The following is a 27,898-nucleotide window of genomic DNA, read 5'->3' on the forward strand; positions in this document are numbered from 1 at the left end:
AATGAATACTAAATATGCATAAATCTAAGATGATTATGCCACATAGTTCTCAACACTCTTAGTCTGCATTCTCTGACTTGTTTTTCTGTTATCTTTATAAGAAGAAAGTTTAATGTGCTTTTTAAAAACAAATTGTCTGTGTAAGACAACTGAGGTATCTGGTCATATTTTTAATTTCTGTGACACTTTACTTGGTACCAAAGTCACTTCATTAACTATGGTTTGAGTTACCCATAATAAACCAAAGAGTGAAAAGATGAAATGGAAAATTCTAGAAATGAATAACAAGTTTTAAATTGTGCACTGTTCTGAGTAGTGTAATAAATAAAATCTCACCTGTAACAGGAAGAATACCTTTATTCAACGTATTCACACTGTATATGTTACCCACCTTTTTTAGTCATTTAGCTGTCTCAGTTGTCACACCATCATAGCAGTACTCTGCTTACATTCAAATTACCCTTCTTGTACCTAAGGACAGCCTCAAAGCACAAGGGACATTGGCAATTCACAGATACCAAAAAGAAACCATAAAGTTCTCCTTCTAGGGAAAAGGTGAAAGCACAATAAGAGCTATATTAAGAAAGGTATATTGAGATAATTATTTTCCATAATCTGCTCATTTATTCCTGCAGTCAAATAGTACTCTTTAAGTATTACCATTGTGTTTGAACATCACGCTAAATTCTTTAAGAAATGCATGAATAAAAGAATCTCTGGGAAGCAGAATATTTTCCAAAATTTGAATGGGTCTATTTTGGAGGCTTAAGTACCTAAAGACACTCACACAATTCATGTATGTTAATGAAAATACTTCTGCTAACATAGCCTAAATTTTCTAGGCTCACAAGTTCTCATGAATATGCATAGCTCCTCATTTCAGGTTGACTATCACTTACCTTTATTTGCCAGTTATCAAGACTAATATTCTGAAATAGGTTCAATGGATTTTAATGTTCTAAACAAAATAAACACGAGTACTTTTTAATGATAGGTTGGAGGCAGGATTTTGTATCTCATCACTGTTGTTCTGCTACAGAAGCAGTGTCGTGGGTGATATATGCACACATGCTTGTATCTTCTGTCTTTTGAGTTCCCCCAGTCATTACAACTCCTCCAAAGGAGTATGTCGTTGCTGTGGACAAGCCTGTCACACTGCCGTGTGAAGCAGATGGGGTCCCACCTCCTGAGACCGTGTGGCACAAAGATGGACATGCAGTTGTGGAGTCCATCCGCCAGCGCACCCTCAACTCTGGGGCTCTGCAGATAGCATTTGCCCAGCCTGATGACACGGGCCAGTACACGTGCATGGCAGCTAACGTGGCAAGATCCAGTAGCATGAACACCAAGCTCACCGTCCACGGTAGTTTGTTGAACACAAATTATGTCATTCTCTAGCATTACCATGGAGAAGAGAAAAGACCACCAAGAGCAAAACTGATGGAAATCAAAACCATAGAAATCAACAAGCCAGTGGGAGGGATGTAGGGGCATTTGCTCTTCAAATCTGTCTTCTGTGCACACGTGTGGACATATGTGAGTGAGAAACAGATTGTATTAATGTTATCAGAAACATTCATGTGTGGCCAATAATCCCTTCACACTGAGGTTCTTGGGACCTGCCTTTGGCCTACAAGGAGGCCAGTTGCTTTCTCTGACTCTTCTGCTTCCCTTCTTGAAGCTTCCAGTCCTCTTGGCCCAAGACTAATTGCATTATGACCTAATTATAAATGAAGTTTGAACCTAATGGGAACTGAAAAGCTATTTGGTTTATCAAAGTAGCATAATATTAATCTGTATATTTTTTCTATATCTTATGTCCTCCTTTCCTTTGTCTTAAGACACTAACAGTATCTAAAAATTAGCATCAAAATACTTTAGTTTTCATTATACATTCTAAGAATAAAGACAGAATCCTTATTAATATTAGCGGTAGGAAATAATGTCTAGGTAAACTGTTTTCAGCCACTATTTTCAGAGGTAACTCTTAATGAGTAACTTCTGTTTTTTAATATTTTCAAAAACTTGTTAGAACTTTTTTCTTTGGTGGGACTGGGATTTGAACTCAGGACTGAGTGCTTGTGAAGCAGAACTTTTTAGTTTTCAAGTGTGCTTTAATTTACTCTAATTGCACAGTTACAATAATAATTTGAAGTGTAATCCTTTTTAATTGAATAATTTAGCCAAAATTAAAAATCACTTATGAATTTTCCAAATAACCTTCCTGCTTTTCAGTTAATTATAATTGAACTAATTAATATACATTAACCTTTTATGCTCAAATAAATAATTCTTTCTTTTTAGCAATTTGTAGAAAATTTATCAAAATTCCCTGTGTACCAAAAAACAAAGGGCGTGTTAATAAGTTTTTAAATGCAACCCATAATCCCTGCTCACAATACAATAAGGATAAGATTTTGTTACCAACATTCAATGCTAAAATCTCAGCCCTAAGCAACTTAGAAAATACCCTTCTAGGTAACAAGTAGGTCAAAGGACATGTTTTTTATTCTCAAATTATTTATAAAATAATAAAATAAGGACACTGCATATTGAAATGCTCAGCAGGTAGCCAACCATAAAATCAGCTATGAAATCATAGCCTTGGATTATTTCATTTCAAAAACATGTGAAACAAATATACTGGTGCTGTATCCCATAATCCTTAGTAAAAAGAGAACTAAAAACCCAAAGAAAACCAAGATGAAGGAGATAATGAAAACGCAGCATAGATTAGTGAAAAACACAGTGAATATTTATGATACCATTCAGAAAAATAGATTTTTGTTTCCCAAGTTATCTATGTTAATACATATATTAATGTTTGTATATTTACTGATGTAATTAGGAAGTTAACAATGAAAAATTAAAGTCTACATAGCAGCTTTAATTCTGCTGAGGCCAGCAGTTGTCACTGTTTTAAATATCATTAAGATTAGTCTACTTCTTGAGCTGGCAGAGTGGTTCAAGTGGTAGAGCACCTGCCTAGCAACAATGAGACCCTGAGTTCAAACCCCAGTGCCACAAAAAAAGAAAAAAAAAAAAGATTAGTCTACTTCTCACTGATGTCCAAATAATTCCAGAATTTTGTTATTTCAGTAAGGGAGTATATTTTTACTTTTTGCACTAAAGTCTTTTCTTTATTAGTAAAATCTAAGTTCACTAAAGTATTTTTAAGTCATTAACATATTCAATTCATCTCCATATTGCCTAAGTTCCAATTGGGGTAAGTGGGAGATTGAGTCACAGAAAGTATTCGGTATTGCTATATATGGAGTTATAAGTCACTATAAAAATTTCCTATGTGACAGTAATAAAAATGAATTAGTTTTGTCTTGATCTGCTTTTACTGGCATCTGTAGTAACACATGTGAAATACAGCCATAAATATTTTTCCATAGCACTTTGTGATATTCAGTATCTGATGAGCGCTTTGCAGTATTTTATAGTGACTCTGATTAGCTCATTCTCTCACTATTTATGTGTGAGACAGATCCAGAAATTATACAACCCTAGAAGTACTTTTGGCTTGGGTTTTGGTTTGTTTGTTTTACTACAATAAGCAGAAGAAACTCAAGTCAAAAAAGCCAAATAAAATCTAAAGATTTCCAGTTATTCGCTCATAAATTGAAATGTAAATAAATATAATTCAATAAAGTCAAATATATTAGAGTTCTTGCCATCATCAAAGATATAGGTGCTTTCTTAAGCAAAATAAAAGTCTTAATAGATTTTTTTAGTTTTTCTAGAAAAATTACCCTCCAAAGAGTCTTTTGTGTTTTAATATTCAACATAAATAAAGGTTTTTAATTTTAGATAATTACCTTTTAAAACTCTTGATAGTACCACCCAGGATCCGAAGTACAGAAGTCCACTACATGGTCAACAAGAACTCACAAGCCATCCTCCCATGTGTAGCTGATGGAATTCCCACGCCAGAGATTAACTGGAAAAAAACCAGTGTTCTTTTAGCTAACCTGTTAGGCAAATGTATTGCTGAACCATATGGAGAACTTGTGGTGGAAAATGTTATGGTAAGCTGAACAGATATGAATACCTTAAGACAGATGGTTAAGTCACCTTTTTGTTTATAGGAATTCAACTTGGAAATATTTTCTTTAATAATGGCAGAAAATACTCTTATAAATTTGGGTTTCAAGATTAATTGTACATATATTTCATTTTCATATCCCTGGAATGAGAATAGTATTTAACAGATAGTAGGAACTAATAAATGGCCTCTTTCTAAAATTGTTGATTTACTTTTGAGGAACTCTTTTGCCTATCAGGAAAAATTCTCAGTGTCTGTGCAGTATTCTCTGCTTGTATCTGTTCATAATAGTGATCAAAAGAAAGGAAATGTAAGAATGACAGAGGTTTTTTAAAGCAAATACAATGAAAAACAGGGTTTTTTAACAAGTCTTTCTAATCACCGACTTGAAAACTTAAGTCTTTATGGCCCTATTCAAACTAAGATTTGTTTTTTTGAATATTCTTAGATTGTACCCTTCCAGATCTGTAGAATAGTAGCTTTTGAGAGCATCTGACTTTCAAGTAGCCCACTTTAAGGGAAATCTATAGAAAGATACACACGTATGATTTTTAAAAATTTACTGTGTGTATTGAGAATATCAACACTGGATGACAAATGCAAGAAATGCTTAAAATGTGAGTCAACTTCAGAGTCCTTGTGCATATATTGTTGTATTTTATAACCCTTCAAAATGCCTACATTTCATTGCAACATTTGATTGGGATTAAATTTGAAAAGGTTACAATGATAAAACTGGCCATATTCACTTTAGAGTATAATCTCAGCCAATTAGCCAGACTGAGAATTCTGGGTACACAGCCTTCACTCACGGCAGACTATGTCATCAGGCTCTGACTCAAGCGGCTATGCCAACGAACACTGCATTTACCCAAATCTATGTTTCCATCAATCATAAGATGCACAGAATTCTATATGGCACTGAGAAAGAAAGAATACAGCCAAGTGAAGCATAGCAGACTGTCAAGGTTTCAGAGATGCTAAAAACAACAAGAGTGCATATTAGAGTGGATAAAAATGAAAATAAATCTTTTGATTTGTTTAAATGGCTTAGTGTTTCTGATGGGCATTACCGTTATGTCCATGAACACTGATTTTGGTCTCTCAATCATTTCTAGACCTTAATTAAATGAGGAGTAAAAAAGTTCAGTGAAATAATGATTCAGATACATTAAAAGAATACCGACAGTAAGGTAACTTATAAATCTGAGAGGAGTAACATAAATAATATGAGAAATGTGTTTCTTAATAATATGTATAACTCAGATTTTTAAATACTTCATTTCCACAAAACCTTGATTATAAACTTAAGTTGTCACAACCTGGGTGTTTAAGGACAGTTAAGTGGTATAGAATGGGGAGACCTTTATGTGGAATAAGATTCATTTTTGCTAGCCTTTTTAAAAATATACAACCAAATTTAGATTGTGTCTATAATGAATGATTATAAGTTTTATGTTATATTTCTAATTCTGTGGTGGATCATCACCAAAGAAATTGTATTCTTAAATTTAAAAAAGAAGAATAAAGTCTGCCAAATGTACTTTAATGCATCTAGAAGCATGGAGTCATCAATTCAACACATATTTATAAACCAGGGAGCAAAGAATCAAAGATTCATGCCTTTATTGAATTCATTTTAGAAGAAGGAGATACGTGATGGGAAAAAAACTAAAATAAAGGTAAAACAGTGTATACAATGTCAGAACAAAATGTGTTATAAAAATAAAAGAAGAGTGAGGTAAATGGTCTCTGAAGATGGACCAGGGCAGGTTACAGTTTAAAATAGAATGGTGTCCCCATTGGAATGGTGGCAGTTGAGCAAAATCTGAAGGAAGTGACATAGCTAAACAAATATCCCTAAAAAGGAGCAGATCAGGCAGAGAAAACAGATAGAGCAAAGAGTTTAAGTGGTACTGGCCAGGTGTATTTGAAAAACAGGTGGCCAGTGAAAGTAAAGAAAGAATGAAATGAGAAAGAAGTCAGAGAAAAAATGGAGAACAATCACATACAGTCTTACAGATCATTGGAACAATTTTGACTTTTACTTAGTAAAAGTCAGAATCTACTGCAGGTTTTGAACAGGTGGAGCAATGTCATTTGCTTTATGTTTCTGGAGAATGAGAATCAATAGTAGGGAGGCACAGACAGAAGCAGGGAGACCTGTGGGAAAACATTTGGAAGGCAGATGAGAAATGACAGAACTCAAAGCATAATGTAAGCAGAGAAGAGGAAGTATAGGACTTTGCTCAAACTTTGAAGTCAGCATGTCCTGAAAGATTACAAGTAGGGTTTGAGAAGACAAAATAAAGGCTGACTCAAATATCTGAAGCCAAAGGGAGGATGAAATAATCATCAGCTGAGACAAATAATTGTGAGACATAAGTAATGATTTTTTTCTATTGAGTCCCAGTTTCCTTCCTGTACCACCCATAGCCATCAGGTATCAATTCGGCATACAGAGAACTGGAATGAAGAATGAGAAGCTCAGTGAATGAGTTTGGAAATAAGATCTGGGCCAGATGTGCTAGTTGTCATCAGAAAAGAGATGGTAGTTAAAGCAAGGACACTGGATGAGATCAGCAAGAAACAGAGTGCAGATAGAGACAAAAAGAGGACCAAAGACTGAATCCTCACACATGCTAACAGTGAGACATTAATGTTGAGGAAAAGTGAGCAAATGTTGAAAGAGAAGGAACAACCACTGAGGTAGCTGGGAATCCAGAAGACATGAAGACAAGGTTTCAAAGAAGGAACTCATAATTGTGTCAAATGCTGCCAATCTGTCAAGTAAAATGAAAGATGTATGCTGGCCATTGGACTTAGCAAGTGAAACTCCAGGATTGTAGGTCAGATTGCCCCAACTCTTGCCATTTCCTCTGGTTATTTTGGTAGTTTTTGGTACCACCTTACCCAAAGACCCCACTGTGTTGTCAGAATGCTTGCTATCAGCCTTTGGAGTTATTTGTTCGTTAGTTGTACATTGCAGAAGTGATACGCTTGATGTTTAGCAAGCTTTAGAGTTTAAATGTTCTGAAATCTAATTGCTATAAAATGATTGCTGTAGTTTTGTCCTCTGTGGGCCTATATTTAAACTCCCATATGCAATTCTGTTAAACAAAAACTATCCTGATGCTTCAGACTAGAAAATGGAAATTTCAATTTCCATTGAAGAGTTCTCCTTTGGGGAGCAAGTTCATGTATTTTGTGTAATATAATGTTAGAAAGTGGCATTTTAGCACTATGATTTTTTTTTAATTTTAGCCAGAAGATTCTGGCACCTATACTTGTGTTGATAGCAATGCTGCAGTTGAGGACACACACACTGTCACCCTGACTGTTCATGTTCTCCCCACTTTCACTGAACTTCCTGGAGATGTGTCATTAAATAAAAGAGAGCAGCTACGATTAAGCTGTAAAGCAACTGGCATTCCATTGCCCAAACTAACATGGACCTTCAATAACAATATTATTCCAGGGGAGTGACTTAATTCTTCAGAAATGAATAAATGCACCTGTATTGAAGTCTAGACCATATTTCCTCTAGTTGTGGGAATTGATTGCAAAGTTAAAATGAAGAATTGATTGCTTTACATTTTGTAAAATACATTCTATGCTTGGATTTTACCCTTTACCCAGTATATATGTACTGTTTATTCTTCTGAAAGGTTAAGTTGAATACAGGTTTTTATATTGCATGTTGTAAGTAGATAGTTTTCAGCCTAAAACATAGTCCCTCTCTCCATGAGAAGTTGGCTATTGTTAGAGTCCTAGAAATTCACTTAATTTTACAGAAGTCTTTGCTTCTCAATGTATGAGACATTATAGTGTAGTTCAATTTATGTAGAAAACTTCTATTCACTATGTACCACTGCATGTTAATGTAGTTCTGGATCCCAGGAACACTCATCCCTGGAAAGACAAACAGCTACTTATTCATTAGTCTTTGTGATCAGCCTAAAGACACTGTCAGTAATAATAAGTTTTTCTGTCCCAAACTTGAGTTCTGAAGTACTGCACTGTTAGCATTTACTGGAAATCTTACTGGAAAAGCAGTAATAAGTTTGCATTTTTCTGTTGTAAAAATGTATATTAATGACTAGAACTCACCAACTATGTTATCTTAGTAATAACATAGTATACCTCACTAGAGAAAGACAATCTCTAGAAATTCTGATCAGTACTGTTTTCTGAAGATGTAGTACTATTTAGCTATTTAAACTTTTAAAGCTTAATTTTCCAGTTTATATTCAGCAACACAAATTTTTTAAAAAATGAGGAAAAATATACAAAGTAAACAATTAGATACTGGCTGCTTTGCTTAGAGTTAATTAGAATCTTACTTAGTATTAGTTGTTTTAAGAGTGGGCATGTTTATCTTACATTCTCCTCCAAATATTATAATTGCCTTTGTAAATGTTTATGTCATCACCATCTATGATTTAGGAAGAAGTTTAAATTATTACAAATTTAATCCTGTTGTCATTATTACATAACAAGCATATATTTTCATGATTTCCCTTCTGACCTGACAAGTCAGTTGAATTACAACTGAAAAGGTGTTCATGTTCTTGATGTAAATTGTTTGGGAGGAAAAGTGATGAGATAAATGGAATGGAAAATGTTGTCTTTCTGAATGAATGGTTTTTTAAACCCAGAGACACTATGAGCCTGTTCTAAGCAACACATGGAGATGAAAGATGTACTTTAATCTAAAATAATTTTTGAAGAATGTTTGTTTTCATTCTCTTTTCCTGTTCCTTAAGCTATTTTTCGTTCTTCAAACAGGTGTCTATAGACATGGTAAACAGCTGAGAGCAAGAAATCTTTGGAAAACACTTTCTTGTCTAATGGCCTGATGAGATCTCTTTGGTTCAGTTGCTGACTGACTCATAAATCTAACCTGCAAAATACTACACTGTTGTGACTTTTTTTTCTAGGATATTGAAAAGCATTTATGTTGTTTCCTAACTTGTTTCCCTCAGCCCACTTTGACAGTGTCAGTGGATACAGTGAACTTGTTATTGAAAAAGTGTCAAAGGAAGATTCAGGTACTTATGTGTGTACTGCAGAGAACCGTGTTGGCTTTGTGAAAGCAATTGGATTTGTTTATGTGAAAGATAGGTGAAAGTTTTCCATTTTTGTCTCATATTTATTTATAAGGAATAGTTTTTTGTTTTTTCTATGTAGTAATACAATATAACTTCAGTTATTAACCCAGTTAGTCCAGTTTCACAAGAAAGAGAAAATACAACATTCAACTCAAAAGTAGGGAAAAGTAAGTAGACATAATTTCAAATAAAATGGAATAATTCCCTTAGAGTACTGAACTCAGTAAAATGGTCTAGTGATTCATAAAGTTTTGCAGTGGCTTTCCCTCTTACTATCTTTCTAAATGGGTCACAGCTCACCAAGAAGTGATCCACAGCTATCTTTACTTTGTACCTGCTTTGTTCTGTTTTCCAGAACCTCCCATCTTCAAAGGTGATTACCCTTCTAACTGGATTGAACCACTCGGTGGTAATGCAGTCCTGAATTGTGAGGTGAAAGGAGAACCTGCTTCAACTATCCACTGGAGCAGAAGAGGGGTAGATGTTGAGATCAGCCATAGAATCCGACAACTGGGCAATGGCTCCCTAGCCATCTATGGCACTGTGGTAAGTCACCCTGGAGTTGTTGACGAACTCATAAATCACCACAGCGAGTGCCCATGTAGAACTCCAGGGATGAAAAGTGTTTCACATCCCTATTTAAATCATAAAACCTAAATCAAGAGTTCTCTTTTGCCATTTTTATTTAAATTTTCAAAAGTTGTATTAACTGATATAAGATCATAAAAATTGGACATACTAATGAAATGCTCAATAAATGTTTATATCATGTAATGTAAAAATCAGGTTAGCCATATGTACCTCTTTAAGAATTTATCAGTTCTTTATGGTGAAAACATTGAAAATGTTTTTGAAATATATGGTATATTATTTTTTATCTTCTCACCCTGCTATGTGATAGCACACCAGAATTTTTTACTCCTATCTAATTCTAACTACCTAGTAATCATCGTTTTCCCATCTCTTCCTCCTCCCTCCTCTTCTAGCCTCTGGTAACCACCATTCTACTCTCAGCTCAATGAAATCAACATTGTAAATTTCACCTATGAATGAGATCATGCAGTACTAGTCTTTCTGGGCTTGGTTTATTTCACTTAACATTATGACTTGTAGTTCCTGTCGTCTTGTCAAAAATGACAGTATTCCATCCTTTACCATAGCTGAATAGCATTCTATTGAGTATGTGTACCACATTGACTTTATCAATTCATCAACTAAACTTTTTTTAAAAACTAAAGCACAATAGTTGGAATTGTCATTTTCAGTCCTTTTGAATAAGTATAGGCAATAAGATCATTTTGATGCTTTGTTCCCAAACATTGACCTATAATTTACTACTAGAAGACAACCTACTAAAATCTGCTTTACAACACAAAAATCAAAGAATTACAAACATAGTTATAAGTAAATTATCATCCACATTTCATCAATAACTTGATAATTATTTGAGACTTTCCCAAAGCTTCAGTAATTCAGAAAATGAGCTATTTCTCTAAAACTTTCTTAACTAGAATACCTGTGGTTAATTTGTTCACTCATGTTTAGTGAGACCTCATAGGTGCTTTCCTCATTTGACTGATTGAAATAAGAAATAAAATACACTCTTTTGTCACCTAATCCAGTGGGCCATCCTCAGACATTTAATCTCCTTATTTTACTTCAGCATTAGCCATCATTGATGCTCCTTCAATTTTGAGACTATTGTTAGCTTTCATTACTGTCACACTAAGAAGCCTGTGGCTTCCTCATTACTGCTTTTCCCTTTTTCTCTACACAGCTCTTACTCTTTCTAAAGTTCATGATATGTCTTCTAATGCCAATATTAATGTTAGTATTAATTTTTTAATCACAACTTCAGATTCCTAAATATTATCTCCAACCTTGAAACTCTTCCAAGTTCCACTTTCATCTGCCTGCTAGAAAATTCTATTGGAGTAATGCATTGAAATCTCAAACTAAGCACACATATGTTATAGGTAATAAGTAAAATTCATATAATACTAATTTCTTTAATAGATACATAAAGTTATTACTTATATTCTATAATTTATTGTCACAAGCAAATTAGTTTTTCATTCTCTCTCCCACCTTCAAACTCTATAGACAGAGGCCCAGCTTAATGTATTTTGATAACTCCATTAGAAAGGACTCAGTATTTGTTAATTTTCACTGGTCAGTTTAGTGCATGAGAAGATACCTATAATAAGGCTGGGATTGTTCAACTGGTAGAGCACTTGGCTAATAAGTGTGAAGCCCTGGGTTCAATCCACACTACTGAAAAAAACCCAGCAATATCAATAATAATAGCATTAACATTTTCATTCAGTAAGATGTAAATATGTATTATAAAACAGCGTTTGCTTTGACTTTTCTACCAGTTGTTATTCTTGGGGCTCAGAGACAAGACAGTTGTGAAAAAGTTCAGTTTTAGAATTTCTTTTTCTGCTCCCCTTCTCCCATTCCTCCTTTTCCTCCTCTTTTTAAAAACCTGTTTGTGAAGTTTGACACGTGTACACTTTTCTATTTCCATTAAAATGCCTTATTGAAAATGAAATTTCAAATAAACTAGCATCATGATGAAAAATGCAATTTGCCCTGCATTTTTATAAAAAATGCTGTTTCCACAGAATGAAGATGCTGGTGACTATACCTGTGTAGCTACAAATGAAGCTGAGGCCGTGGAGCACAGCATGAGTCTGACTCTGCAAAGTAAGCAGCTTAACTAAGCTCTAATTAACACTCAGTATAAGAAATGATGCAAGAAACATTCATTTTCTTTAACTTTATAACAAATGCATGAGTGATAACTTTCAGTGTGTCTCATTTCATTTTCTGCTAATGAGGGAGCAGATCTCATCAGGCATGACATTGGTACATGTGCACAGAAACTTTTCTCTATCTCATCTGACATGTGTAGTATGAAATCACGATTGATAGTACAATTGAATGGTAGAGTACTCTTCTTAAGTTCACCACAGTTCTTACAGCATGCTTACAAAGATATCACTTTATGCACTTTAACAATGCGTTAACTGTATTAAATGTAAAACCAAGTGAGTCAAGGTGTAGGCCCTGAGTTCAAACCCCAGTGTAAGGGCCAGCATGGCTCAAGGCCTTAGGTCAGATCCACTGCAAGAAAACAACGCACTACAGGACACTTGCTGAAAGCTAACCTGACAGAAGGACTGTCTTTTGTATGACATATCGGTCATGCATTTACAGAAAATATTTTAGACTCTCTTCTTAAGCAATCTTATCCTCTCATGAAAGGCTCACAACTCTGAATTCCTTGCTTCAGATATGAATTTACTTGAATCTACCTGCTGTGTAAGTATCGCTATCTGAGTTCCTCACAGATACCTCAAGTTCAGTGTCCTAAATGGATGGATCATCACTCACCCCTTACTGCCTCCCAACATATCTGTTCTTCCACCTGTGTGCTATTGAGTTGTCCAGACATACACCATATTGTCCAAATCAAAACCCTTAGCCATCAGCTCTTCCCTTATTATTTATTTATTTATTTATTTATTTATTTATTTATTTATTGGCTTTCTGTTATATTCAGTTTCAGTTCTGTTATCTAATTTAAGTTCTTTTTTAAAATTCATTTATTCACATGTGCATATATTGTTTGAGTCATTTCTCCTTCCTGCCCCCAGCCCTCACCCTCTCCCCTGCACCCCCCTTGCTTCCAGGCAGAGCCTGTTCTGCGCATTTCTCCAGTTCCATTGCAGAGTAGAAATAAGCAATAATAAGAAACACATAGCGTTTTTGCTAGTTGAGATAGTGACAGCTATATAGAGAGATTCCTAGCATTGCTTTCATGTACAAATGTGTTACAACCCAGGTTGGTTCTTCTCTAACTGATCTTTACACTTGTTCCTGATACCCTTCTTATGTTTACCTCTGTTGCTTTAAGATTTCTGTATTAGTTCCTCTGGAGTGGGGACATCAAATGCTTCCATATTTGGGGTTTCTACCTATCCCCATACCTCCTGTATGTGCTCTCCCCTTGTCATGTGACCCAAGTCCAACAACATTGCTGTATTTGCCCTAGATCTAAAGACCACATATGAGGGAGAACATATGATTTTTGGTCTTCTGAGTCTGGTTAAACTCACTCAGAATGATGTTCTCCAGTTTCATTCATTTACTTGCAAATGATAAGATTTCATTCTTCTTCATGGCTGAGTAAGATTCCATTGTGTATAAATACCACATTTTCTTAATCCATTTGTCATTAGCCATAACTTGGCTATTGTGACTAGCACTGCAATGAACATGGGTGTGCAGGTGCTTCTGGAGTAACTTGTGCCATAGTCCTTTGGGTATATCCCCAGGAGTGGGATTGCTGGATCATATGGCAGATCTATGTTTAGATTTTTCAGAAGCCTCCAAATTTTCTTTCCAGAGTGATTGCACCAGCTTGCATTCCCACCAGCAGTGCATGAGGGTCCTTTTCCCCACATCCTCGCCAACGCCTGTTGTTGGTGGTGTTTTAGATGATGGCTATTCTAACATGGGTGAGGTGGAATCTTAGTGTGGTTTTGATTTGCATTTCCTTTATGGCTAGAGATGGTGAGCATTTTTTCATGTGGTTTTTGGCCATCTGAATTTCTTCTTTTGAGAAAGTTCTATTTAGTTCAGTTGCCCATTTCTAACTTGGTTCATTGATTTGGGGAGAGTTTAGTTTCTTAAGTTCCCTGTATATTCTGGTTATCAGTCCTTTGTCTGATGTATAGCTGGTAAATATTTTCTCCCACTCTGTGGGTGGTCTCTTCAGTTTAGAGATCATTTCTTTTGTTGTGCAGAAGCTTTTTAATTTTATGAAGTCCCTTTTATCCATTCTTTCTCTTAGTTGCTGGGCTGCTGGGGTTCTATTGAGGAAGTCCTTGTCTATACCTACTAGTTCCAGAGTGTTTCCTGCTCCTTTCTGTACTAACTTCAGAGTTTAAGGTCTGATATTAAGGTCTTTGATCCATTTTGAGTTGATACTAGTACAGGGTAATAGACATGGATCTAGTTTCAGTTTCTTGAAGATGAATAACCACTTTTCCCAGCAACATTTGTTGAAGAGGCTGTCTTTTCTCCATCATGTATTTTTGGCCCCTTTGTCAAAAATAAGGTGGGTATAGTTGTGTGGATTCATATCCCGGTCCCCTGTTCTGTTCCACTGGTCTTCATGTCTGTTTTTGTGTCAGTACCATGCTGTTTTTATTGCTATTGCTTTGTAATATAGTTTGAAGTCTGGTATTGTTCTTTTTGCTGAATATTGCTGTCTCTTGTGTTTCCAAATGAAATTTAGGGTAGATTTTTCAATCTCTGTGATGAAAGTCATTGGGATTTTGATGGGAATTACATTAAACATGTAGATTACTTTTGGTAGTGTAGCCATTTTTGCTATGTTGATTATACCAATCCATGAGCATGGGAGATCTTTCCATCTTCTGTAGTTTCCTCGGTCTCTTTCTTCAGGGGTTTGTAATTCTCCTTGTAGAGGTCATTCACATCTTTTGTTAAGTTTACTCCTAGGTATTTGATTTTTTTTGAGGCTATTGTAAATGGAATTGTTTCTATGCATTGCTTCCAGCTCTTCCCTTTAATCCGTAGCACTCATTGACAAAGTCCTATCGTCCCTACCTTCTTAATGATTTTTCAGTATGTCCTCCTTTTCTTTCCATTTCTAGTGGTATGCTTTTGATTGATTAAGTTATGGTTGCTTATGCTTCTCCATTAGCATACATGTACCTATTCCATAGAACATGTAAACAATTAGTTACTTGTCTAACTCCTTGAAGCTAAAAATATTATTACCTGTGTATGCTTAGCACCTAGCACATTATCTGGGAAATATTAAGCACTTAATACATGTCTATTGAATGAATGAATGATGACTGGTGATGAAAGAATGAGTTAATAATGACTCAAAAATGATTAAAGGAAAGAAGTGAATGAATGTTCACCATATAAAACACAGACAAAGCACCAGTAGTAATTAAGATTATTGTGTGCCCACGCTATGTAAAACTTGTGCTTACATGCTCTTAGTTGAAATTAACAGTAACTTCTGAAGTAGGCACCATTTTTAGAAACTCAGAGGCTCAGAGAGTAGTAAGAACAGGGTCAGAATTTGAATCCAGAAACCACAACTGCAGAGTCTAGGCTCTAGGCTAACACACTTGAGGATTTTACATTTTTGACATTTGCTAAATAAAACAAGGATGTTTTACAAACAAATCAGCCTAATGTTTCTTTCTATATAATGTTACCATTATATGATAAAAATGTTAACATACTTCACAAAATCTAAGAAACACTGTGTACTTTTTTCCCATAGGTCCTCCTGTTATCACTCTTGAACCAGAGGAAACCATTACTAATGCTGGTGGCAAAGTCATATTGGATTGCCAGGCAACCAGAGAGCCTCATCCAACCATTACATGGTCCCGTCAAGGGCACTCTATCTCCTGGGATGATCGGGTTAATGTGTTGCCCAACAACTCATTATATATTGTGGCTGCTCAGAAAGAAGATACAGCTGAGTATGAGTGTGTTGCTCGAAACTTAATGGTTTCTGTCCTTGTCAGAGTACCAGTCATAGTCCAAGGTAAGTATGATCAGAGGATAAATTATTAACCATCTCAATCCAAGTCTCCTTTAAATCTCAGATACTTCTTTCTAGATGATGGGGATACAATAAAAGTCACATCACAATTTACAAACTAAAGGGACTAAAACAATACAGATTAGAGTTTTAAATGTCAAGTTAAGCATTCAAAATCCCAAAGTAAATTTTTTATTCAAAACAGAGTCAAATGTGTTCTCAGAAATCCATACATATATTTTTCTTTAAAGGATGATATCTATCCAGAAGATAAAAGAGTAAATAAACCTCTCAGTATCTAACTTCCAACATCCCTGTTCACATGAGTCAGGATCAGATCTGAGAAGGAAGTCTAATAAACTATAGCTTTTCCCTCATACCTAGATTTCAATTTTACCTTAAAGGAAATTTCCATAAGCTGTAACTCAGCAGTCACAGATTTAGCTCTGTATCCAGTGCATAACTTAAACAAAATTTAATTTACAACTTTTTATTTACAAAAAATTAGACAAAGTACAATGCTTTCTTTGCAGTTCATGGAGGATTTTCCCCCTGGTCTTCCTGGAGGTTCTGCAGTGTCACCTGTGGGAAGGGCATCCAAATGAGAAGCTGACTGTGCAACAGCCCTCTTCCAGCCAATGGCGGAAAGCCATGCCAAGAGTCAGATTCAGAAACTTAAAACGGTCAAAATAAGCTGTGTCCATGTACGCTTCTGCATTCCATCAATGGGCATATGTTTAATAGATACTAACTTCTCTTCCCTACTCGTGGATTGCCCTGTGGTTAGTACTTTCAGTTGAAATGTACTTGATGGTACAAAAAATGTTCACCTTTGTCTAGTGAATGGTCACTGGTCAGAATGGAGTCTTTGGGAAGAATGCACCAGAAGCTGTGGACGAGGCAACCGAAGCAGGACCAGAACTTGCAATAATCCATCTGCTCTGCATGGCGGGCAGCCTTGTGAAGGGAGTGCTGTGGAAACAATCATGTGTAATGTCAGACCTTGCCCAGGTGAGACTCCAATCATATTAGGATAAGCTTGCTATACAGCAATTATAATCACCTTTTCTTTTTGATTGTGAAAAGGTGTTATGGCCTCCCCATTTGAAAATGTGTTTATTCTCTATGTTCTTGCTTCTGTTGCATTGATAAACCTGCAAAGGAGTGACATTGTCAATGTTAAGTAAAATACCTGACTTAATGGAACATGAAAATGGCTTTGCACTGTGAACTAGTTTTTTAGTCATGCAGAGAAAACTAGCTTTAAAAAATCTAAGATTTTTAGAAGTCATGGGGGCTTCAGGTAATATCTAACCTAGTCATCCATTTTCAGGTGAGAAAATGAGCTTAGACAGGTTAAAGAATGGCCCAGAAACCTATCACTGGTGAGGAGTGAAGCAGTAATGTCTGACATCCACTAACCATCTAATACATGATACAACTGTGCTGTGTGCTTTGTGTAGGTGTTGTTACTGCCTTTGGACTTCAAGAATTTTTTAGATTAAAGTGACAGAAATCAAACTTAAGCTTGTGTAAAAAATTATTTTTTCAGGAATATTGAATGCAAGGATTTGGCCAATGTTTTTACTGGTATGTTTTCCAGTTCACATCTTCTCTTCGACTTTATTCTCATGAAGCTCTTCCAGTGTGTGGAATAACTGATAACTGGCAGCTACTGGCTCATACAGGCCTTGTAACTAATGCTACATGGGAAAAAAAGTCCCCGCATCCCTCAGAATTCCTATCAGCCATGAAAAAGAGCTCTGTTGGAGTTTGATTTTGTCATGTCCTTAATGTGACATCCACTGAGTCCAGGAAAAGGGTCCTCTGAGCACCTTGGGCAACATGCCCTTCTACCTAGTGTCCAGAGGGACAGAGTTCCTTTCCTGACGGCCTGAAAGAAATCTGTGGAAGTGAGGAGTAGGTGTTCATTCATTTATTCACTCATTCATTCATCAAATCTTTATTGAGTATTTGTGTTCAAGACACTGTTCTAATTCCTAACTACCTGATTTAATGGAACATGAAACATTCCATTAAATGATTAATAAAATAGTAAATATAAATGTGTTCCATTAAATGATAAATAGAATGAAAAATGTCTTTCAAATATTGATAAGCATAATGAACAAACTCGAAGAGGATGATGGAGAACGACTGGGAGGGACACTTTAGCTGGAATGGTCAAAAAAGAGATACGGACAAATGAAAAAGACAGAGGTACCTACTGCTCCCTATGGGTATTATATCCTATTGTGCAGATGAAGAAAGATTCAGAAAATAACTGTAAGTAATTCACTAAGCTACATAGCTAGCAAAAGGTGAATCAAGGACCTGAATCCAGGTTGATCTGTTCTCAACCCTATTTGCTTTAATCCTGGGCATCTTGATTTGCAGTCTGACTTCTATTCTATTTAAGACACTGAGCCAGTTGTGGTGGTACAGGCCTGTAGTCCCAGAACTGAGGAGGCTGAGACAGGACAATCTTTAAGTTTGAGGCCAGCCTGGGGCACATACTGAGGCCCTCTCTCAAAAAACCAAACAAAACGCTTGTCCTGAAATCTTAAAGAAAATAAACTGAAAGCCAAGGGTTTGTTATAGTCTCGAAGAAGAATAAAAATCTAATTGTAGTAACTAAAGTAAAAAGCACCTGAAATATCTGGCTAGAGAAATTATTGTATAATTTGTCAGTTGAGAGAACTATATAATGAAAACTGTACCTCCAAGTTAGTGTTAAAATAAAAGCCGGTGTCCTCTTCATGTTGAGTAACTGCTCAGTATCTGTTTGCTTACTATTAGTTTGCTCACTGACCTATTGGTTTATTATATTGTTAGGCTTTCTTTGATTATTTCTTAGCTCCTAAAACAACTGAATTTAGCTGTTGTTCTGGCACAATGTCAGTTGTGTCATGGAGCCTGATAACAAGAGCATGTATTTCTTCCAGCTGAGTGTTTAATGATGCCACATTGGCAGGTAGATACCAATTATAATTCGGATGGCTATGCCATGAAAATTAGTTAGTGGATGCTCCCCCTCAGAGTGCTGGCTGTGAAACATTTCTCAGCTCACCATTGCAAATGGACAGGTAGCCTCAGACAGTCTTTCCCATCTGAGGCCATGTGAGAATCTTAGGAACATAAAAAGTTTGCTTTTAGTATGAATTTTTTCATTCTTCTTTATTTTGGGGTTTCATTATGATGATCCATATATTAATACTATGAACATTGATCATTTACCTCCTATCACCTTCTTGTCCCCCTCTCCTACTGCCACCACAAATAGTCCCCCTTCTACATTCATATCTTTCTTTTTTAAATATAGATTTCACATACGAGAGAAACAATGCAGAATTTGTCTTTCTCAGACTGGCTTACTGTTCTCAAAATTGAGAATTTAGCACTAATAACAATACTATTATTTAATCTCATTATCTCAATTTATTATGTAATCCACACTCCATATTCAGATATTGTCTGTTATTCCAGGAATTTTCTTTATAATTTTTTTACTTGTTCCTATTCCAAGATCCAATTTAAGATTACTTTTACTTATTTGTCATGTCTCCCTAGTTATTTTTTAATTGGAAAATTTTTTCCTCTATGATCTTGATAATTTTGTAGAAGTGTTTTCAACCTGAATTTGTCTGATATTTCCTCCTAGTCACATTTGGGTTTGTGTTTTGGCAGAGACACCACAGAAAATATTCTGTGTCCTTCTCAATGAGTCATTTCAGAAGGCACAAAATGTCAGTTTGTCCTTACTGTGATGTTCACGGTTTGCTTGTTTAAGATGTATAGTTACTGTTTTCCTTCATAAGTAATGAATATTTGTAGGGAAACGTTAAAACTGTATAAACTTCTTCCTATTAGTCTTTCACTCACTGACGTTAACATCCATTTATGATTCCTGCTTGAATCAGTTATTACTATGATAACTGACTGTCATATCTCTACATCTATTATTCACTTTCTATCATAAAGAACTTCTTTGTTTTCTTTTTTTTTTTTTTTTTGGTGATACTGGGGTTTGAATTCAAGATCTCATGCTTGCTAAGCAGGCACTCTGTCTACCACTTGAACTATGTCCCCAGCCCTTTTTTTGATTTAGTTATTTTTCAGATAGGGCCTTGTTTTTTTACCCAATCCAGCCTCAGACCCTGGCCCTCCTACCTGTGGCCTCTCCTGTGTTGCTGGTATCATAGGTGTGAACCACCACATCTAACTTGTTTGTTGAGATGGGATCTCACTGACTTTTTGCCTAGACTGATCTTGAACCTCAGTCCTCCCAACTTCCACCTCCTAAGTTGCTGGGATCACAGGCTTAAGCAACCAAGCTCAAGAAGAACATTTTCTTCACTATTTTTTGATTTATGTAAGTGAGGAATAAAATGTTATTCAACAGTGTGATACTCAGGCATCCTTTAATGGTTTATAATACATTATTATCATTATTTATTTTAATGCTTAAATTATTCTGAGTTTGGTCAATAGAGCCTTCATGCTACCTGCAGTGTCTTTCTGAGATGGCTCCATGATCTTGTGAGCATGCCTTTACTTTCTTGTGCAAATCATCTGCACATCGCACATGATGAGACTAGGCACATAGACACAAACTCATGTCTGGGATCACACACCCAGTAAGTACAGAGCAGTTCTTGAGACCCCTGGTATCTGTTCCATCATTCCCACTCCTAGTCCTGGGCTCTCCTACTTCTTTAATCAGAGCTGTTGCCTAGTATGACAACAAATTTAGTTGTTATATCTTGCATTTTTCTTTTAATTCTTCTGTTTGTTTTTGTTTGTTGGTTGGTTTGGTTATCTAAATACCATGATCTTTTCTGTCTGCTCTGCTTTATATTATCATTCTTCATTTTTTTTCTTGTTTTCATTGTATTTGTATAAAAGAAACTCTTCATCTGAACCACATTTAATGTCATGAGAGTCAGTTCTGAATAGAATTTTCTACATTGATTAACAATAAAAGGTTTTCAAATGAAAATCTCTACTTTTATGTAGTGGAAACCAAACAGATGTTAAATGAATAAATGTCATCCAGCTATACTTCTCCAATAAAAAAATCCATCTATATTTTGGCTTTAGTTAATCAACAACCTTGAAAATAGTGCAATAAAATAACTGGTCCTGCAGAACTTTTTGAAATAATGCAATCTATCCAAAGTCATTTTGAGTACTATCTGCCACATGCTTAAAGACTTTCTCCTTTCCTCCTGCATTTAATCAAATCCTTTTTTAGTGTAAATTCTTACCGACTAAAATAGATTTGTGTGACCATGTTTGCCTGTGTCTATAAAGGTATAAAGACAAGTATTCCACTCAGTCAGAAATAATTAATTTAATAAGTAAATAATGAGAAAACACAAGATATGTTTTTGATTTTCAACTTTTATTTGTACCAAATAGGTTGTATTAAGAGAATATTGAGACACAAACTTTACTTCCCTTGTTTTGGTTCATATCTTACTGAAACAAGTGACCAAAAAAAACCATAATTTGTGAGCCTCATATCTAGAAAGTTCCTTAAAGGAAAAATATGACCTGCTCCTGACTTGTATGTAGTTAAGAGGATCCTTAGTGTTGATTCTCAGCCCACACACCTGGTAGGAAACACATGGTGTGCCAGTCTTGTGGTCAGATGCTGTAATATGTTAGTTTTTAAAAGGAAAGCCTTAATCTCACTCCTTGGAAACTACTGGTCAGGTTTGTTTTCTCTGTTGTTTAGGAAGTAGGTGAGTGTGTTATTCAGAACTTTAAATTCATGACCATTTATGCAATGGAAACTTTTTTTAAAGAGTTACAATTGTGCAAATCATCAACTTTTTGAAAGATTCAAGTACATATGTAAGTATGAATCTGAATTAGGTTGAAAGATGTGGTCTTGCAGCCTGGGGTCCAGATGATCTTTATTAAAATGTACGGATTGTCCAAAACCACATCTAGATCTGGTCAGACTTGCTCCTCAGAGCAAGCGCTTTGCAAGAGGTTTACAGACTTACTGCTGAGCTCCCTGTTCCTTCCACTTCTCCCAGAGCACCAATTGTAGACAGATGCTTAGCTAGGTTTAACACTTAGGCTGCGTTTACATATGGTTACTTGATTAAATTTAATTGTAATAAAATAGCCCCCTTTTGATAATTTGAAGCATTTATTTTGACATTAGGTAGGCATTCTGAATTTCCTTAGGCACACATTCCTCTGAAAAGCTAGCCAGAGAGAGAAAAGAAGACCATGATTTGTTGTGTTTCCTTTGGTTTGATTTCAGTTATTTTAGATTATGGGATAACTAACCTATAACTGAGTTAATTTATTTGCGTAAGTTCTTTTATAAACAAACGTGGTTCTGTAACTTGAAACTCTTGTCTCTTGGGGGATTTGTAGTTCATGGAGCATGGAGTGCTTGGCAGCCTTGGGGGATATGCAGTGAAAGTTGTGGAAAAGGTACCCAGACGAGAATGCGACTTTGCAATAACCCACCACCATCATAGAAACCCAGGTGCAAGTGTGCAATGAAAGACACTGCCCAGGTGAGAGAAACACAGTATACTTCTACTTAACTTACACCTTCCTCCTGTCTACATAGCATATCAATAAGAAGCTATTCCATTCTCACAGTATCCATAAGAACTCAAAGTAACCTGATTTTTTTTTCAGGTAGTAACCAAGCACATATGCTTTTCTCTTAATCCAGTTGGTGGCAAATGGGCCCCTTGTGCAAGTTGGAGTGCCTGTACTGTGTCCTGTGGAGGAGGTGCCAGACAGAGAACAAGGGACTGCTCTGAGCTTGTTCCCCAGTATGGAGGAAGAAGGTGTGAAGGGAGTGATGTCCAGAGTGATTTTTGCAATGATGACCCTTGTCCAAGTGAGTGTTGAAATAGTGAGTCAACATAATACTTTCCTAAAGTTTCGTTATGACCTTAAACTCTTAAAGTTATAATATTTTGCTACTTGGTTCTTGAATTTTTGGTTTAGGATGTCAAAATGTAGATTTACTGTGTCCTGACTGTTAAACTATTAGTGCATCAAAAACAGAGACGCTGTCTCACTTACACCTTCCAGCTCCTAGGATAGTTTAAATATAACATAAAATAAGTATATGTTAAAGGGAATCACATAATTCCTGGATTATATCCTCAATTTCTAGTGAAACAACAACTAAACCATCTGCCTTTGGAAGTTGCCTATATGTAGATGGGTATGTTTCTGTTTATTTCCTCAGGAGACTTACCATACTTTTTAGATGAATGTCATTATTTAACACTGCTCACTTTTAGAGTTCTATTTTTATGTCCAATTATTCCATATTGCAGCCCATGGTAACTGGAGTCCTTGGAGTGGCTGGGGAACGTGCAGCCGCACGTGTAATGGAGGGCAGATGAGGCGATACCATACCTGCGATAACCCTCGTCCTTCCAATGGAGGAAGAGCTTGTGGGGGGCCAGACACCCAGATCCAGAGGTGCAGCACTGACATGTGTCCTGGTGAGCTTCTTGATCCCTGCCCTTAGAATGAGTAAGTACTTCATTTAGAGCTCACGGTTGCTGCCCCATCATTTTTGACTCTTCAAGTGAAAATTGGGTAGGCATGAGCACCCTAGGTGTAGATTTTAAAACCAGGTGTTACTATTGATCATTCCATTTTTGTTCACAATGGATGGAAGTTGGGGAAACTGGAAGAGTTAGAGCCAGTGTTCTGCCTCCTGTGGAGGAGGTGAAAAGACTCGGGAAAGGCTGTGTGACAATCCAGTGCCATCTAAAAGTGGTCGTTCCTGTCCAGGAGATGCTACTCAGGTGTCCAGATGCCACATACAAGCATGTCCAGGTAAGCAACTAAACTGAACTCTGGTGGAACCATTGCTAGCAAATTTAAAGTCTTTCTGCAAATCAGAAAAAGATGCTGCTTTGGGACAATTTATACACAATGCCAATTCTGGGAGGGAGAATTAGAAAAAAGTATGCTTTCCCTCCTAGTTGATACAACTCTGGGTTTTACTCCCTGCTTGCTCCCTTATAGGCTTCCTTGGCTCAGAGGACAGATTCTGAAAGGTTGTAGAAAGACTGCACTAATAGCTCCATATTGTGGAAGTGTGAAGACACCATAGGACTTTACACAACTCTAAGGTTGCTTGAGAAGTAAAATGTTTCTGAAAATCCAGAAGTCGCCTTTGGTGACTTAAGAGAGCGATTTATAGTAAAAGATTTATAGGACATAGACAAGCTAAAAGAGCAAGTTATCCACCCATCAGCATTCCTGCACTAAGTGTCAGCTAGTCGTCAAGGGTTTTGAGGCTTCTTCCTGAGGCATGGTGATATTCTGGTTTCAGGTGAGGCATTAGTTTCTGATAGTGATAGAGCCCAAGGAGCAGCAGACAGTCCAGATGAGTGGACAATTTGGGACTTAAGGATCCTACCCAGAACTAAGAGAGATCTGTTGAGTGCTGGCAGCACTCTAGTTCCTCTAAGAGACTACAGAGCCAGGTTCAAAACAGGAGGCCACAGTTGTCAGTAATGACCAAGTAAGTCACTAATCCTGCTCACCCTTTTCCTCTGCTTAAGAGCCAGAGTGGCCTGCTGGGTCCTGACTGGCCCTACTCACTGTTCCCCTTCATCATGTAGCATTGTGGTTCTTGTCACTCTCTAAGCTCTCTCTAAGCAATCTGCAACTTTTGGTTGCTTAGATGTAGCAAGCACTTCTCCTCCCAAAAGGCAACATGTGGTGGGAAGTCCTCTTCTTGCCCTCCTGGGCTTAGTTAAGTTTTTCTTTAGATCTTCACAAAGGAAATATTTTTACTTCTCAGACTTCCCTCTGGTGTAGATACCATTTGCATTAGTACACTTCAAATTCACATTTATTTGTGAAATTCTGATAAGCATTTGTCTCCCTATTTAGATGTAAACTCAGAGGGCTTCATTAAGTCAAGCATTCTACCTTCTTCCCCCACATCTTTTGCCTTAATACTTGGCAGACAAATGTAGTCCAAAATATGGTGACAAAATTAACATGAAAAAATGTTTTCTTTCACTAATAATCAAGTACTAAAAATTAAAATAGCAAAGCTCAGTGCAATGGCTCAAGCCTATAATTATAGCTTTTCAGGAGGCTGAGATCAGGAGGATCACAGTAAGGGTGGCCAGCTAAACAAAAATGTTCACAAGACCCTATCTCGACCAGTAGGTGGGCTCCAAGATGTAGCTACAGTAGAAACAGTTGCAACTGTCACCCCAGCTACTGTAGAAACAAAAAACAGGAAGACTGTGTTCCAGGCTGACCTGGGCAAAAAGTGAGTCCCTATCTCAAAAATAACCAAAGCAAAAATGGCTAGATGCATGCCTCATGTGGTGGGGTACCTGTCCAGCAAGCACAAAGCCCTGATTTCAAACCCCAATACTGGAAAAAAAAACTCTTAAGGTAGTGAAATGCTGTATTTATTGATTTATAAGGTTAGGTGCAGTCATATTATATAATACCTGATAATAATAATATCAAAAATATCTGAATGTAACTGTTTTAAAATATATTCAACTAAAAAATGCCTGATAATTTATGCATTTTGCTAACACCTTCTTCCCAATATGTTTCTCCTACTTGTCAAAGCCTGCAATTCATCTAAAAAATGTCATTAGCTACCTCTTCAATGCTAGTAACCAATAACTTTCTCAAATAATGTGGAGATACTTAGAAAAAATTTATAATTGTTTTTCAACCAGATTGTCTTGTTATGAGTTTTAGAGTACTGTCAAAAGTACAATACCCTTCTCAGTCTTCCTTAACTTAAGCACTTTTGCATGTGTATGTAATAGAAGAAACTTGATAAACCTCAATCTAAGGCTCAAGAGTAAACAATGTCCCTTAGATGTCCACATTTATGTTGGCAGTGACCTGTAACAGGGTTATGGAATGTTTCACTGGTAAGAGAAACATTCCCTCTGTATTCTCACGAAGGAAGCCATAGGTAAAAGAACGTAGGATTCCTTATGAACTATAGTCACCATGTTGTATAGTAGATACCTTGAAATTTTCTATCTTTTGGCCAATATCGCTGCAGTCCTCCTCCATCACCCCAAGCCACTGGTAACCACCATCCTGTTCTCTACTTCTAGGAATAGAACTTTTTTACACTTTCCACAATTGTAGTCTATTTTTGAATGCTTACAAAATAGACTTTAAGTGTTCTCACTAAGAAAATGTGAAGTATGTGAGGTAATAAATATGATAATTAGCTGAGGTTAGTCGTTTTATAATGCATACAACATATTTCAAAACAACCCATTGTACATGGTAAATTACACAATTTTATTTACTTTTTGTTACCAGTTTGTATGTGCTTATGCTTGTTTTTGTGTATATGTTTATCTTTTGGATCTATCTAACACATACGAGAGAAAACACGTGGCCTCTCTCTCTGTCTGAGCCTGGCTTACTTCACTTAACATGATGTCCTCCAATTGCATCCATTTACCTTCAAACCACATGTCATTCCTTAGGGCTGAGTAAAACTCCACTGTGTATATATACCACACTTTCTTGATTCAGTCATCAGTTCTAGGGCACCTGGCTTGTTTCCAAAGCTTAGCTGTTGTGAATAGTGCTGTAATAAACATCAGTTTCCAGTTCTCTACTGTATCCTGACTTATGTTCCTTTGGGTAGATGCCCAGGAGCAGGATCTCTAGATCATATGGCATTTCTGTCTTTAGCTTTTTGGGGACTCTCCATGCTGCCTTCCATAGTAGCTCTACTAATTTGCATTCCCACCGACAGGGTTTTCCCTGCATTTGTTGTTGTTGTTGCCCTTGAATATGACCATTCTAACTGGGGTGAGATGAAATCTAAGTGTTGTTTGGATTTGCATCTCTTTTATAACTAGGGAAGTCGAGCACTTCTTCATGTATTTAGTGGCCATTTGTACCTCTTGCTTTGAGAATTCCCTGTTTAGTTCATGTGCCCATTTCCTCATTGGGATGTTGATTCTGGATATCACTGAAGATTCTGTGTATCAGTCCCTTATCAGATGAATAGCTGGCAAAGATATCCTCCATTCTGTGGGCTATCTCTTGAGTCTAGTGACTGTTTCCTTTGCTGTGCAAAAGTGCTTTAGTTTGATGCAGACCTATTTTTCATTCTTTCTCTTAGATGCTGAGCCTTTTGAGTTCTACTTAAGAAGTTGTCCCCTATACCTATGTGTTCCAGTGTATTTCCTACAACTTCCTGGAATTGTTTCAAAGTTTCAGGACTTATATTAAGGTCTTTGATCCACTTTGAGTTGATTTTGGTACAGAGTGAAGGACAGGGATCTAGTTTCAGGCTCCTACATATGAATATCCAGTTTTCCCTGCAGCATTCATTGAAGAGGCTGTCTTTTATCCATTGTGTGTTTTGGGCTCCTTTATCAAAGATCAGTTGGCTATAGATGTGTGGATTTATGTCTGGGTCTTCTATTCTAATCCATTGGCCTTCCTGTTCATTTTGTGCCAATACCATTCTGTTTTATTGTTATGTCTCTGTAGTATAGTTTGAAGTCAGGTGTTGTGATACCTCCAGAATTGGACTAATTGCTCAAAATTGCTTTGGCTATTTGAGGTCATATGTACATCAAGGTTGATTTTTCTATTTCTGTGAAAAGTATTGGAATTTTGGTAGGGATTGTGTTGAACATCTAGACTGCTTTTGGTAGTATGGCCATTTTCACAATATTGATTCTAACAATCCATGAGCATGGGAGATCTTTCCATTTTCTGATGTCTTCTTCAGTTTTTCTCCTTCATTGGTTTATAGTTTTCATTGAAAAAGTCTTTGGTTTCCTTCACTAAATTTATTCCAAGGTAACATTGTTTTTGAGGCTTTAGTAAATGATTTCTTTCTCAGTCTGTTCATTGTTGGTATATAGGAAGGCTACCGATTTCTGTATGTTAATTTTGTATCCTGCTACTTTACTGAAAGGGTTTGATTTCTAATAAATTTTTGGTAGCGTTTTTAGGGTCTTTTAGGTATACGATCATGTCATCTGCAGATAGGGATAGTTTTACTTCCTCCTTCTCTACTGGAATCCCTTTTGTTTCTTGCTCTTATCTTATTGCTTTGGCTAGGAATCTCAAAACTATATTGAATTGGAGTGG

At 36.3% G+C, this 27,898-nt stretch overlaps 1 protein-coding gene across 1 annotated transcript in view; it reads left to right on the plus strand.

The window, feature by feature from the left end:
- The window catches only part of LOC109676294 (hemicentin-1-like), a 118,022-nt gene that overhangs the window by 63,031 nt on the left and 27,093 nt on the right, over nucleotides 1-27,898 (plus strand). Inside the window, 14 exon segments of the mRNA XM_074044772.1 lie at nucleotides 1,094-1,363; nucleotides 3,844-4,034; nucleotides 7,316-7,526; nucleotides 9,034-9,169; nucleotides 9,516-9,708; nucleotides 11,790-11,871; nucleotides 15,503-15,772; nucleotides 16,303-16,473; nucleotides 16,610-16,780; nucleotides 22,166-22,267; nucleotides 22,270-22,311; nucleotides 22,476-22,646; nucleotides 23,095-23,265; nucleotides 23,435-23,603. Of these exon segments, the coding sequence (XP_073900873.1) occupies nucleotides 1,094-1,363; nucleotides 3,844-4,034; nucleotides 7,316-7,526; nucleotides 9,034-9,169; nucleotides 9,516-9,708; nucleotides 11,790-11,871; nucleotides 15,503-15,772; nucleotides 16,303-16,473; nucleotides 16,610-16,780; nucleotides 22,166-22,267; nucleotides 22,270-22,311; nucleotides 22,476-22,646; nucleotides 23,095-23,265; nucleotides 23,435-23,603 (2,350 nt within the window).

Source organism: Castor canadensis, chromosome 11, assembly GCF_047511655.1.
Source record: "Castor canadensis chromosome 11, mCasCan1.hap1v2, whole genome shotgun sequence".
Classification (NCBI taxonomy): domain Eukaryota; kingdom Metazoa; phylum Chordata; class Mammalia; order Rodentia; family Castoridae; genus Castor; species Castor canadensis.